The sequence below is a fragment of the Crinia signifera genome, chromosome 8, assembly GCF_055691185.1.
Source record: "Crinia signifera chromosome 8, ASM5569118v1, whole genome shotgun sequence".
NCBI lineage: Eukaryota > Metazoa > Chordata > Amphibia > Anura > Myobatrachidae > Crinia > Crinia signifera.
The window spans coordinates 1,113,179-1,129,101 of record NC_139224.1 but is presented as its reverse complement, the minus strand read 5'-3'; the positions used below and the strand labels follow the sequence as shown (position 1 = coordinate 1,129,101).

Genomic DNA, 15,923 nt, shown 5'->3' with positions numbered 1-15,923 from the left:
CAAGTGATGATGATAATAAGAATATCAAACCACTGAGCAGCATGGGGCTGCGGTCAGTCCGCTAGAATGAAGCAGAAATAGACTTGGCAGGTAGTCGTCTGCTTTCTGTCCCAATGCCTCAGGATTGAATCTGCATCTAAGCAGCTAAACACTGTTCAATCAGGGTCATTTGTGGATTACAGTCCAAATCGAATGGAAATTGTCCCTATATCGAAGCAGGTGTACACAGCATTTGTGTAATCATGGCCCCACCCCCATGATGATAGCAGTGACATAATGCAGACAGGGGGTGGCTCACGATGATGCTAAGTGCATCATTTAGGCCCCTCCAACTTTATAATCTCTGTATTGAAACCAGTCTTTCAAAACTCAGTTTGCTAGTGGCTCAAACTACGACAGTAATAGCAATAGTATATAATACTATTACTAGAGCGGACGCCTCATTGTGCAATATAAATGTGCATACTTGCTGGGCGATGAACGATGAACGACATTACGAAAATCCCTGGCCGATAAATACACACTGATCGATTTTCACCCAAGTAGGAGACTATGGAGAGTGGTTCAATCGTCCTGTAATACCTGGCGATGGAAGGCATCAGCTAGCGATCTTGCTGGAGCGTGCATCAGTGCTCCAGGTTCATCGCCCACCCATTCATATTAGGTGATTTTGAGCTCAAAGTAGCTCAAAATGGGAAAAGTGAGCAACGATGAGCTCAAAATCACCTTGTGTGTATGGGCCTTAAGGGACAGAGCGGAGCTGCTGCGCTTGACCAGTTGTAGCAGCTTCTTCTGGCAGTTTTGCTGTGTGTGTGGATCTGGGTCTGCATTCCAGTTCACTGGACCAGAGAGCAGCTGCCAGGAAGAAGAGACAGGAGTCTTGCCATGAGGTGGGAGTAAGTGTGCATAGAAAGTGCAGTACTGGTTCTATGATGTTGGTGTATTTATTATTGTATGTTTAACCTTTTCCTGACCACATATTCAATGATTGATGCAACGAATACTAGAGACCATTTATAGTGTTAAATATTAATGTCCAGGATAATTACAAGGTTCTTCTACCGCTCCCCCAGACTCCTGCACTTGCTCCATGTTCCGCAGAGTGGGAGATAGTTGACTGCAGTTGGAAACCCCCCTCTAGAACTACCACTGATACACGTCACTAGTCATATACCTATTTTATCATGGTGGTCACCTGGTGATCCCTTCTTTGATCCATACCTGGATGAGATTTTGTTTAGTTCATATAAATTTGAAATGGAGGTGGCGTGTGTTGTGAGAGGCGCACGCAGAGAACAAACACTGACAAAATAGAGTCATTAAATCTGAGTTAAGTACATTGGGGGGAATTTACTAAAGGAAATTTGTAAAAAATAGGTGTATTTGTATCCAGAAATACACTTATTTTTGACATTTACTATCCCAAAAATATGGCAATTCGTAGTCGTATTGATGTGCTATCAATACGACTACGAATTGCCGTATTTTCGGGATAGTAAATGTCAAAAATAAGTGTATTTCTGGATACAAATACACCTATTTTTTACAAATTTCCTTTAGTAAATTCCCCCCATTCTATCTTACAAGTGACCTTGTGGAGGACAGAACAACCCTGGCAGGGAATCAGGCAAATGCAGACTTATCATCAGAAATTAACAGTGTGTGGACAATAAACTCCTCCTGGGAAACTGCGCAGTCATCACAAATGTTGGAGCAAGAAGATCGATCTGCGTTTTTCAATCTCATTTACAAGCTGTTCCATAGTCAGAGCTGAAAAACGATGGTGGGAACTGCTGACACGGCGCACTGTACAGTATACACAGCAATAAATAATATAGCCGCGAGGACAGGCCTGCTGCAGAGAGATGGGATGCACCCACTGGTTTATGCTGCCTGTAGTGATTAAACCGGAAAAGGCCCTTTACAAGCATCAGACTAGACAAACACACATTGTTCTCTTATTGCAAATGCCTATAGTGGCCTATCAAAGTGTATGCCCATGTCTTCTCTGAACAACCCCCCCCCCACACACACACACACACACACACACACAAACACACATTGTTCTCTTATTGCAAATGCCTATAGTGGCCTATCAAAGTGTATGCCCATGTCTTCTCTGAACAACCCCCCCCCCCCCCCACACACACACACAAACACACATTGTTCTCTTATTGCAAATGCCTATAGTGGCCTATCAAAGTGTATGCCCATGTCTTCTCTGAACACCCCCCCCCCCCCCCACACACACACACACACACACACATTGTTCTCTTATTGCAAATGCATATGGTGGCCTATCAAAGTGTATGCCCATGTCTTCTCTGAACACCCCCCCCCCCCCACACACACACACACACACACAAAAACACATTGTTCTCTTATTGCAAATGCCTATAGTGGCCTATCAAAGTGTATGCCCATGTCTTCTCTGAACACCCCCCCCCCCCCCCCCCCCACACACACACACACACAAACACACATTGTTCTCTTATTGCAAATGCCTATAGTGGCCTATCAAAGTGTATGCCCATGTGTTCTCTGAACAACCCCCCCCCACACACACACACACACACACACACACACACATTGTTCTCTTATTGCAAATGCCTATAGTGGCCTATCAAAGTGTATGCCCATGTCTTCTCTGAACACCCCCCCCCCCCCACACACACACACACAAACACTCATTGTTCTCTTATTGCAAATGTCTATAGTGGCCTATCAAAGTGTATGCCCATGTCTTCTCTGAACAACCCCCCCCCCCCCCCCCCCCCCACACACACACACACAGCCAGAAAATACAAAAACTCCCCCCGGCTGCAAAAATTTCACAAAAACAAAAACTCTCGCCCCAAAAATAACACACACACACATTGTTCTCTTATTGCAAATGCCTATAGTGGCCTATCAAAGTGTATGCCCATGTCTTCTCTGAACACCCCCCCCCCCCCACACACACACACACACACAAACACACACATTGTTCTCTTATTGCAAATGCCTATAGTGGCCTATCAAAGTGTATGCCCATGTCTTCTCTGAACAACCCCCCCCCCCCCCACACACACACACACACATTGTTCTCTTATTGCAAATGCCTATAGTGGCCTATCAAAGTGTATGCCCATGTCTTCTCTGAACAACCCCCCCCCCACACACACACACACACAAACACACATTGTTCTCTTATTGCAAATGCCTTTAGTGGCCTATCAAAGTGTATGCCCATGTCTTCTCTGAACAACCCCCCCCCACACACACACACACACACAAACACACATTGTTCTCTTATTGCAAATGCCTATAGTGGCCTATCAAAGTGTATGCCCATGTCTTCTCTGAACAACCCCCCCCCCCCCCCCCACACACACACACACACACAAACACATACATACAACTACCAACCACCATGGTATGATGTACATGATGGAAACAGGAGAGGGTACTTGTGTAGTTTCACGGCGCCCGATATATTGGATGCGATATCGGCCGATATATCGATGCGATCCTATGCGATTTTTGACCTGCTCATACCCCCACTATCCACTCCGCATGAAGTTGATTTTATATAGTGTGGCGAGCGTATCGAGCCCGAAGCGTGGCGAGCGGACGCGGATTACTGCGCTCGCCACACTATATAAAATCAACTCCATGCGTAGTGGATAGTGGCGTTGTTAGACCGCTTGACATCCCCACACATAAACATTATAAGTCACTTCTAACTTATCACAAAATAATGAGGCAGACAACTGAAATGCCATTAAAATCGGTTATTTATTTTATAACTCTTTACGTAAGTATGGTGCCATAAGAAAGAATGGCCAGATGATCAGCAACATTATGTCTTGTGACCAATGGGAGGAGTTAAAGGCATGAGATCTTAATGATCTCATGTCTTTAACTCCTCCCATTGGCCACACCAATAGACTGCTGAGGCCCCAACCCTCACCTCAATACACCGTAATAGGGTCGGCAAGACAGCCAGTGCCCCTGACCCCCCAGTAGGGACGGTCAGACAAGATCAGTGTACTGGGAAGAGAGCGCACCTCCAGGAAGCAGCGTAATAGCCACTGTACTGCCGTTCTCTCCAGCCACATATAGGTTGACAAACCTCAACCGGAAAAGAAATATAAAAATGGTGAGGAACTGATGACTGAGGGAGGGTGGACAAGGAATCCAATGAAAAGAGGCAGAACCTAACTAATCATGGACACAAAATGTCCTCTGTGCCACCCTGACCAGTCCCCCTAATCCTAATTGGCTAAAACTCCCGAACTACTTAACCCTAAAACTGGTTTGTGAGGCTGCAGCAATCTCTCACTCCCAATTAGTTTATATCTGCTCCTGCTTATCCAAGTGATCGCTCATCACATAAAATACAGACCATTATGAAATATATCGCTCAGTTTAGTCTCTCTTACTCTGGCTGCCATCTTGGCTTGTGCTGACCGGTAAAACTGGGTGCATTTGCCAGATGATTGATATTGCTTTCCCCGGTGTACAAAATCCAACTGTCGCTGAGGTAAACTGGTTCCTAGTGAATACTGAGGTCTCCGTTCTCATTTGTGCTGGTTCCACCATGAAAATTGCCTCCATAACTTTGTGCCCTCCTGTTATAAATGTGTGACCATTCCCTGAATACGTTCTGCTATTACCATATGCAGATAATGCTGCAGAAATGATGGCACATGTACAACGGCACAGTCTTTATCTGCGCATTGCCTGAGGAGCTTTTAATCCAGCAATTAACTGGGATTTCCAGTCAGGCGAATGAGGGCAGCTGGAGCGATGGGGATTTGACTGAACTACAAATTCTGGGATGTATTAGAAGGTGTGTTATACTCGGCATGGTCAGTAATGTGACCTGATAACGCTCAGACAAGGGACGCTTAGTTAAACACTGTAATAACGCATCTATCATGCTTAAAGTGACAGCTCAATAAACCTTTATTCCCCACTTCAGAGAGCTGGGTATTTATGTATATTGCACAGATCACCGGTAGAATGAATTATACTTTTGCTGTTTCTCTGCAGTGTTTGATACATAAACAGCGAGAGGTCACTACAATCCGCAACCGAGGCAAAACTTCAACCAACTGCCCCCCACCCCACCGCTGCCACCAATAGACACATTCCAGCCTCTCAAGTGAAAGTGTGGAGGTGGTGACTTGGAAGTTACACAGCCACCCCCTGCATTAAGAAGGAGGTCTTCCTCATAGAAATCCTTTATTTAGTGATATACAGTCGGTGTGGCCCCTTAGATCATGGTGCCCAAGGCAGCTTTACTTAAACCTTCCCTTCCTGCAGCCTAACCCTAATAACCCTACCCCCCCCGCACCCTAAACCTAACCCTCCCTTCCTGCAGCCTAACCCTACCCCCTCCCCCCCCGCAGCCTAAACCTAACCCTCCCCCCCGCAGCCTAACCCTAACCTTCCCTTCCTGCAGCCTAACCCTACCCCCCCCCCCACAGCCTAAACCCAACCCTCCCTTCCTGCAGCCTAACCCTAATAACCCTCCCCCCGCAGCCTAAACCTAACCTTCCCTTCCTGCAGCCTAACCCTACCCCCTCCCCCCCGCAGCCTAAACCTAACCCCCCCCCGCAGCCTAAACCTAACCCTCCCTTCCTGCAGCCTAACCCCCCCCCCCGCAGCCTAACCCTAACCCTCCCCCCTGCAGCCTAACCCTAATAAACCTAACCCCCCCGCAGCCTAACCCTACCCCCCCCCCGCAGCCCAAACCTAACCTTCCCTACCTGCAGCCTAACCCTAATAACCCAAACCCCCCCCCACAGCCTAAACCCAACCTTCCCTTCCTGCAGTCTAACCCTCCCTGCAGAGTTACCCTAATACCCATAACCCCCCCCACAGCCTAAACCTAACCTTCCCTTCCTGCAGCCTAAACCTAATATCCCTAACCCTCCCCCCCTGCAGCCTAACCCTAATAACCCTAACACCCCCCCCCCCCCACAGCCTTAACCCAACCTTCCCTTCCTGCAGTCTAACCCTAACCCTCCCTGCAGAGTAACCCTAATACCCATAACCCCCCACAGCCTAAACCTAACCTTCCCTTCCTGCAGCCTAAACCTAATAACCCTAACCATTCCCCTCCCTCGCAGCCTAACCCCCCCCCCCCCCGCAGCCTAAACCTAACCCTCCCTTAGTTCTTAACCATAACACCACCCTCTCGCAACCTAACCCTACCCCCCCACAGCCTAAACCTATCTGTTACCACCCCTTAATGCCTATCCTTCCCTTAACCCCACCCCCTGAAGCCTAATCCTAACCTCCCTTATGCTGCCTAAACCTAACACCTGCGCCATGTGTGAGACCAGAAGTGGAAGTTAGGTGAGGCAATAAAGTCATCTGTTGCCGGGCTCCTGCTCCCAAGGGGGCACCTCTGCAAGTTTGGATCAGTTCATTGAAAGCCGTTGATATCACTTCTGTGGCTGACTCCCCCTCCTAGCAGGAAGATAGACGTCACACTCTTTAAACATAAACATAATATACATAACATACAAGCATACATATATGTAAGGTGCTGTGTGTGCAACAGTAATATGCAATGGTATAAAAGAGAACGTTCAGGCCGCACCCAAAGACAAAAGGAGAGCGATATAGTAGAGATGAGAAAAAAAGGTTGTCTATATAATAAAACTAAGATCAGCAGCAGACCAGCAAAACACGCCAACAACCCCCCCCCCCCCCCCCCCCCCCCCGTGAAAATTGCTGTGTCTGTGAAAATTGCTTGGTGTGTATGCAATGAGCAATTTATCAGCATCGCTCCTTTTACATGCTGAGCAAATAATGCCTCAAGAGAAGGAGAAAGAGGAGGAAAAAAGTATTAAATTGAGAAAAAGCCTCAGGCAGCTCCGGGAACATCAAATAATACTGTATGTTGGCGAGCGTCACTTTTATATAACTTCTATGTGTATATTATACATTATTCTGCAAGGTGTGAAATGAAAAGATCACCTGGTACCATGGGCATTGCCACTGTGCATCCTCACATCATGCATTCAATATCGCCCATTTAAACAGTCCCTTACCAACGACCTGTTATTGTAAATGCATTCACACTCCAGATTATCTCCTGGGCAGACACAAGAAAATCAATTTTAATTAAGAACTTTTTCTTGTCTCCATATTATTGTTTAACAACCTGGGAAAGATTTCCATACAATCTGAATATTGCACAAAGACTCATCTGCTGCATATTTCCCCCAGGTACAAACGTCAGAATCATTGGCAGCGGAATAAAAGGTTTCTGCCTAATTAGCTTGAAGCTCGGCACTACCTTTCCTTGACAGAGCCTCAAATACGAAAGTCCCATCCATGGGCAGCTCTGGGTCGCCGTGCACAGCTGGTTACACCGCTGCAGCCAACGCTTATCACAGCTAATTAATAAATGTTAAATCCCCAGAGTATATGTTTAAAATGGTAAGTTGGATATAATTAGGTTTTATCCGAATTGTGATCCTGTATCAGAACAGCAGAAGGACAAAAGGTCAACATAACAAGTTGGGCCCACGAGTCCATGGATGGTAGACAGTCTGTCCCTAAGTTCTGAGTGGCTCAATGGTCATTGATTGTTGCAGTAAGAAAGTTCTATGCATGATAGAGGAGGTGGCTCAGAGGTCTGATGCCTTGGATGTGACAAACTATACACAGTGATCAGTGGTAGGATGCAAGGAAGGACTGAGGCTCTTAATGGGTTAGTTGCAGATCCTTGTTGGAGAAAGGACCTCGGATGTCACAACAGGGGGAGGAGCAGTTTCCAAACATGTAAGTCCACATGGACCTGACGAGTTGGGGAAAAACGAATAGACCTCCGACTCCATATTTCTTATAAATTATGTGATGTGATTTATTCAGACAAAGGGCGGGATGTATTAAGCGGAAAATGCGGTAACGCCCCCGGTTTACCGCATTTTCCTATGTACTAAAACCCGGCTGCACCGATACCGCCGGACAGGGTATCGCCACCCAAAGGTGGGCTTTGGGTGGCTTGTTTTAGCCACCCGCCGCCACCTCGCCGACCCCCCCTCTCTCCTGCTTACCTTCCTATAAAGGTCCTCCTGGACCCCGGAAGGTAAACCCCTCCTCTCCCTAGCAACGCAGCTGGATGTCCTTCCGGCTGCAGGGGGGAAGGAGGAGGTGCCGCTGAGCTGTCTCGGCGTGAAGGGAGCAGGAGGCGGCTGAGAGGTGACGGAGACCCCCCGCACACCATATTACAGGTTAGTACATACAGATGGGGCAGGCTACATCCTGGCTGGCGGATCGCCAGAACGTCCCCGCTGGCGATCCCCAGCAGCCTCGCCATCCATCAGACTGAGACGTGCATGCGTCTCACGCGCACGCGCGTCTCAGTCTCCGTCGACGGGGCGACGGAAACCCTGTCCATCTCCGCCTCAGGGAGACGGACAGGGTTAGGGGGGGGTGCGGGCAGGCGGCGGGGACCCTGGGTGACCGCCGACAAGCTGGCGGTGACCCGGGGGGAAGCGCCGTCGGAAGGGGGGGGGCGCGCGTCCCCTTCTCGCCATTGATATGGTGCTGGCGGGGGATGGCGGCTGGCGTCGCCAGCGCCATCCCCTGCCAAGATGGGACCTGCCCCATCTGTATGCGCTGGCATCGCGGTGGCCAGGCGGCGATGTCTATTAACACATCCCGCCCAGAGAGAGAAGCAGGGAGACATGGTGCTGAGCTTCTCTGAATTACAGGCATCTTTCAAACTGGTATCATAGCTCCTCCCAGCTCAGGTCACATGGTCTTGGTACAATGTATATATATCTTCTTTAACCTCTAGCTATGGCCACAAATAGCATGCGGGTGGTTTCATATATGGAAATATGCTAACTAACTATTCATATATGGATGTCAAGTCTTCTGTACGTTTCTTTTAAACTGTTGATGCAATGTATATCTATAGCTTGTCGTGTGTAAGTCTCTGATGGCAACAGCGGCTTGCAATAGCTATGTCACTTTAAGTCCTTGAAAACGTATGCTGAATATTGCATATATAATGTCCATTAACTTAAATGTTTATCTTGAGTGGAAATAACCATATTAACAGACCGTCACGGGTTTACTTCGCTCACCACCTGGTTACTCAGGGGCAGATTTATTAAGCTCGGTGAAGTGATAAAGTGTCTGGTTTTTATCACTGGCCAATCAGCTTCCACCTGTTATTTTTCAAACCAAGCCTGTAACTTCACAGTTAGGAGCTGATTGACCGGTGATAAAAACCAGATACTTTATCGCTTCACCGAGCTTAATAAATCTGCCTCTCAAAGCGGTAGGTGGTGGCATGGATAGTGACAGTGCAAGGCTACCACCATTGCTCCTCTCGCTGGACGTGAAAGGTCCAACTTCTGCTCTTAGTCAGCCAGAGCAAGTGTAAAGTGTCCGTAGCACACGTGTGCCATGAATCAATTGACATTTATTACACTCATTACATTTGGTGCAAGGAGAAAACTGAGTGATTGCTATAAGAAATTAGGTAGTTTAAACCTAGGATGGGGGCTGGCATGAGTGCCGATCACATGACTTAGCTGGCCTATGGTGCGTTAGGGGGTGTGCCTGTGTTGGACTTTAAAGGCTTGGACTATAGGTCTAATCCTCTTTGTTCCAGTCTAAATGTTAGTGTTCCTGGTTGATGATTGATCATTCGCTATTGTGGTGGGAAAGAATGACAGCTCCCCAGCCCAGGTGTAATCATTTATTTTGGGTGCTCTCCATTTGTTGACTAGTAGTTGACTATACCATCCTAAGGGGGGGCAGCGTCATCACCCAAATGGGTGGGTAGTCAAGTTAGAAGGTCTAGTGGGTACTTTATTGGGCTGTAATTGTGTTATAGTTACACCCTGGGGTGTTTCCCCCTACTATGCATGTTGCCAGTTGTTTTGTATTATGTATTGTGATGATTTTTAAATATTAGGTACTTGTTTCCTAGCACGGCGCCCATCGCATACCATACTTAGTGGTGTGCGATGCGATATTTATGTTAAATTAACAGGAGTGCTTGTACAATGAAATATCGCATAGCATTGCATGCAAGCAAATGGCATGTGATGTGACCCTGATGGGTGCTTACAATGTTAAATGCACCCCCATTGTCAACGCCACCCCCACTATCAACGCCAACCCGAAGCGTGGCGAGCACAGCGAGCCACCGAGCCCGAAGTGTGGTGAGGGGATACGTAATATGAGCCCGTAGCATGGCGAGCGCAGCGAACCCCGCGAGGGGACGCGGAATACATGTAAAGTCATCTGTGTGCGCTCGCCACGCTTCGGGCTCAGTGACTCGCTGCGCTTGCCACACTATCTACAATCAACTCCACGCCGACGTGTATAGTGGGGGTATGAGAAGGTCGGAGGACGCGTACTCGCTGTGCTCGCCACGCTTTGGGTTGGCATTGATAGTGGGGGTGGCGTTGCCAATGGGGGTGCATTTAACATTGAAAGCACCCATCAGGGTGCTTGTACAATTAAAAATCTAATCGCATCGCATGCCGCTATATTGCATGCAATGCGATGCGATTGTAAAAGATGTACTACGATCAAAAGATTGGGCGCCGTGCTAGGAAACAAGTACCAAATATTATTATATGATGCAGCTCTTTAACACTGCTATCGTGGAGTCAGTTCTATGCTCCTCTATTACAATCTGGATGGAGAGGCTAATGAATCTGACAAACGAAGCCTGCAAAGAGTGGTGAGGACAGCAGAGGGGATTATTGGGACGGAACTCCCCCCTGTAAGGGAACAATACTTAAGTAGGGTCAAGAAGCGACCTGGGAAGATCGTGGCGGACAAACTCCACCCTGGCCATAACTTGTTTGATATTCTCCCATCAGGAAGACGCTTCAGGTCCATTCCTGCCAAGTCGTCAAGAACCGCAAAAAGCTTCTTCCCGACAGCTATTCAGCTATAGAACAATGTACTGTAAGATACTGCTAATCTAACACCTGACTGCTCTGTCTGACCGTGCAAATCATAACACGTGAATTGTCATTTGTATGCACAACCGATGCAATGTATGTATGTCCTGTTATCCCTCTTGTACCATGCTTGAAGCTGCACTGTATCCACAAAAAATTCCTAGTATACGAGAGTATACATGGCCAATAAAGTGATTCTGATTCTGATATTTAAGTAAACAAAATATAACCTTTTTTTGGCCAAATCTGTGTCTTTATTTCATATTGATCTTTGTATTTTTATTATCATTATTAATAATAATTTGTTCTATTAATTTTATTAAGTGATTTGCATAAATGACACACCTCATCCAATAGAAGGTTTAGGAGAAAGATTTCGAACCTCCCTGTCACTACCAATTTGCTTGGTTTCATAGCCAATATCATTATCAGCGCAGACTTCCATCCGTTCTTTCCCTGGCACAGAGCAGATGCGTTGGCGGATTAGGGGTGTGGTTTGTGTGAATGAAAGGTGGGGCTTATTTTGCCTGTTGGAACTGATACATAATCTTGATTTCACTGCTGACAAGTCAAACTTGTTTGTATTCGTCAATAACTTATATAATTTTAATAGTTGTGTGTTCCCAATTTATGACCTTACTTGAACCTGTTTCTAAACTGCTTTTATTACATATCCTAAATATTGAAAGGCTAACGTTGTTCCTCATCTCTATGAGGGAATTCAAGTGCTTTGCACACCGGGGCGGCCACCCAATGCTGTGGACAGAGCAATACAGGTGTTCACCCTTTAAGGACAGTGAACATTCCCAACCTTCCCCACTCATACCCCTTTCAAACAGAAAACAAAATTCCCGGGTGAAAGCAGTTCCACCCGGGAATTTCATTAAATACATGGGTCATTTTTGTGTGTGAAAGGGTCGATCCGGATTTTAAACTCTGGGTCTCTGACCCTGCAAAGGACCAGGGTCGGAGACCCGAAGTTTAAGATCCGGGTTGACCCTTTCACACAGGCGAAAACCCTGTGAAATAGAGCAAATCTCCAGGTTTAAATTTTAGAGCCGATGTGCTCCCCTGTGTGTAGGGGGTCTGACAGCGGTGGCCGAATAACAGTGGACGGTTCAAAAGCCGGGTAATTGCCGGGTTATTCGTCCACCGCTGTGTTAAAGCGGTATCAGGGAGTAATTTCATGTTTGTACACAATGGAGCGATAATTGGAGAAGGGGCCACTATGATCCCGCTCCAGTGAGAATTATCATCTCCATAGTCTGTAGAATCGCCATTGCAGCTGCGTACAAACATGAATCAGGCCCTTGTGTAAGGGCCTGATTCAGCCTTTAGTGAAATGAAAGTAGTTTGTGACACACTGACTATGTCCCTGTCACAGAGATTGCGGCTCTTTCATCCCAAGTTTTAACCTGTACGATAATACTGAGCCGGGTTAACTGGAGTGTGACTCTCTGGATGAGCTGAGAACCCACAGATGTATTCATGTGATTTATAGCTAACGGTGCAGAAAACACTGATTACATTTGCTGCCATCGTTTTTATAATTACAGTGAAAGGATCTTTTTCTAGCCAAGCAGATTCTTACATTGTATTTCAGATGATTAGAACTTGCTGCAGTAGCCTATAACCACTTCCTGTGCTGTCTCTACTTCCATACAGTGACTGGCTGTCAGCACTATGATTGGTGGATAGCTCCAGCCATCCACCAATCAGCAAGCGGACAGCTTTACACTGTTTGGCTGCGAGGTTGGAGGCAGGCTGAGAATCCTGCACTATGATTGGTCGGTAACTCCAGCCATCCACCAATCAGCAAGCGGACTGCCTTACACTGTTTGGCTGCGAGGCTGGAGGCAGGCTGAGAATGCTGCACTATGATTGGTAGATAGCTCCAGCCAATCAGCAAGCTGACAGCTTTACACTGTTTGGCTGCGAGGCTGGAGGCAGGCTGAGAATGCTGCACTCTGATTGGTCGGTAACTCCAGCCATCCACCAATCAGCAAGCGGACTGCCTTACACTGTTTGGCTGCGAGGCTGGAGGCAGGCTGAGAATGCTGCACTATGATTGGTAGATAGCTCCAGCCAATCAGCAAGCTGACAGCTTTACACTGTTTGGCTGCGAGGCTGGAGGCAGGCTGAGAATCCTGCACTCTGATTGGTGGGTAACTCCAGCCAATCAGCAAGCTGACAGCTTTACACTGTTTGGCTGCAGGGCTGGAGGCAGGCTGAGAATGCTGCACTCTGATTGGTGGGTAACTCCAGCCATCCACCAATCAGCAAGCTGACAGCTTTACACTGTTTGGCTGCAGGGCTGGAGGCAGGCTGAGAATGCTACACTCTGATTGGTGGATATATTATATAATATATACTGTAGTGCATGCAGGATAATGAACCAGATTAATAACAGTCTAACACTCTAGCAAATACACTATAGTCCTGAGCAGTATAAGGCAGGCTTGCAGACTACAGCAGCACCTTAAGGGGCGAGATTAATCTAGCCATAATCAAGCCCCGCCCCAGTACAGCAAGTACCGCCGCGATTTGCATGTCTTTGAGCAGGGGGCAGGGCCATTCCAAGAGGGTAGGAAACCCTATAATGTATAATGATACATTATATATATTTTACCATAAGGTAAAATATATATAATGTATCATTCAAAAGCACAGTCTGGAACCTGATATGTAGAGGAGGAGGTGGGGCTTCCAGGCAGTGGTGACCTGTACCACGGTGGGCCAGTCCCACCCTCCTGGCAGCTGTACCCAGTATCCAAGCATCCATATCTTTATAGCACAGAGTGTATGTGACCTGGAACTTCTCACAGTCTCACTCTCTTACAGAAGGGAAGATTTATGCACTCGGAGGAATGGGCGCAGACACCTCCCCCCAAGCCTTGGTCAGAGTATATGAACCTACAAGAGATATCTGGCAGCAGCTCCCTCCCATGCCCACCCCTCGTTATGGCGCCTCCACTTACCTACGAGGAAACAGACTCTATGTCTTAGGTAAGTTGGGACACTTCTGTTTCTTTCATGAGTTTGAATAATTATCTTTAAGACTTCATTTATGTTAACACAGTGTTACTAATATTATTTCACTCGTCAGTGGTTGTTTGCCAAGGAAGCCCTTAGTTGCCCTTGGATACTGCACAGCTCTGCTCTGTGCGTTGGGTACACGTAACCGCAGCAACGGAACAGGTTTTATCTTGTCTTCCACAAATGGACAATTGCTATAAATGTGCAATACAATGAGTTCATGGGGCTGAGTTATTAATGAACTAGTTTTAGACATGTTCCTTTATATTGGTACGAAATGTTGTATTGACTGGATGTAAGAAAGGATGCGAGTCGGCATGGTCCATTCAGTGCCAGGAAAGGGGGCAGCCCGGCATGGTCCATTCAGTGCCAGGAAAGGGGGCAGCCCGGCATGGTCCATTCAGTGCCAGGAAAGGGGGCAGCCCGGCATGGTCCATTCAGTGCCAGGAAAGGGGGCAGCCCGGCATGGTCCATTCAGTGCCAGGAAAGGGGGCAGCCCGGCATGGTCCATTCAGTGCCAGGAAAGGGGGCGGCCCGGCAGATGCCAGAGCAGATACTTGCACATGGGCGTGATGCCCCCAAATGGCACAACACAGGATGTGGCCTAGTGGACACAAGATCATCCCACAAGTATTATTTTATAAATAACCCTAAAATGTGGTTTAACCACCAAAAGGGCGACATGCAATAGATCGACACAGACAAAAGGTTGACATGTCTAAGGTCAACATGGTTGGAAGGTCGACACATGCATTAGGTCAACAATAGCAAGGTCAACAGTAAAAAGGTCAACATCAGTTTTTCACTTCTTTGTTTGAGCCAAGTGCCAACAGGCGATATTTCATACGGGGGGGACGGGGGGGACGGACGGGATGGGGGGGACGGGGGGGGGACACAATATATAATAGCCATTAAATCCATATATTTATTTAATGAAACAACATATAAACATGGTAAACAGTTGACATTTATTAACGCTTGTATGATTTTCTTTGATAAGAGTGAGACCCCAACAGTAGCTGCCCGCCATCACATTCCTGTCCCATCTACCCCGGTACCTTTCCTCCACATTGGTGAAATCTCTCGCCTTGCTCCTCACTATAGTCGCCTAAATGAACTGCGATCTGTCCAAGTGACTGTGAGGAACGTGGACTGTTGTGCTCATAACTAAAAGTTCCAGATTAAGTAAGAACACTATGAAGATCAAAACACGTCTGCTAAGACAAGAAGGTCTAAAGCAGGCTTGTCCAACCTGCGGCCCTCCAGCTGTTGTGAAACTACACATCCCAGCATGCCTTGCCATAGTTTTAGCATTCCCTAATAGCAAAACTGTGGTAAGACCTTCTGGGATGTGTAGTTTCACAACAGCTGGAGGGCTGCAGGTTGGATGTGCCTGATCTAAAGCGTTTATGGGGAATGTTCAATTTCAGGGTATATGCAATATCTCAAAAACTAGAGACAATATGGGAAAACTAATGGCATATTTGGAATCAGTACCCTCAAATTACCCTTAATTCGTTAAAATATCCTTGACTATAGAAAAACATTTTTTTTGTTGGCCAGTGATATTCATTATGAGTATATTGAGTTTCATTTGAAGAGTTCTGGCCGAAATCGGACCAAAATCGGCTAGTTTTGATGTCCCCTCAGATCCGATGCGCAGTCCCGTGCGCATCGGATCTGCGTCGGGTGGTCGGACCTGCTGCACGTCCGACCACCCGACTTCGGACCTAGTGGGGCGGCGAGGCGGTAGAGGGAGCAGGGGGGGCTGGGGACGCTGCGGGGGACACAGGCGGCATAGAGCCGGGCAGGGGGAGCCGGCGGGAGCTGTCAGTATTGAATAAAAAAAAAAAGCCCATACAATGCATGTGCGGCCTGTGATTGGCTGAGCGCTCTCTCAGCCAGTCAGCAATTGGCTGAGAGAGCGCTCAGCCAATCACAGGCTGC

General features: G+C 47.3%; 1 protein-coding gene across 4 annotated transcripts in view; it reads left to right on the top strand.

Moving 5' to 3' along the window:
- KLHDC8B (kelch domain containing 8B) overlaps positions 1–15,923 on the top strand; it is a 244,898-nt gene that overhangs the window by 114,205 nt on the left and 114,770 nt on the right. For all 4 annotated transcript variants that reach the window (XM_083155548.1, XM_083155547.1, XM_083155546.1 and 1 more), the window contains one exon: positions 13,782–13,946. In XM_083155548.1, coding sequence (XP_083011674.1) covers positions 13,782–13,946 — 165 coding nt within the window. The remainder of the gene's footprint in view (positions 1–13,781; positions 13,947–15,923) is intronic.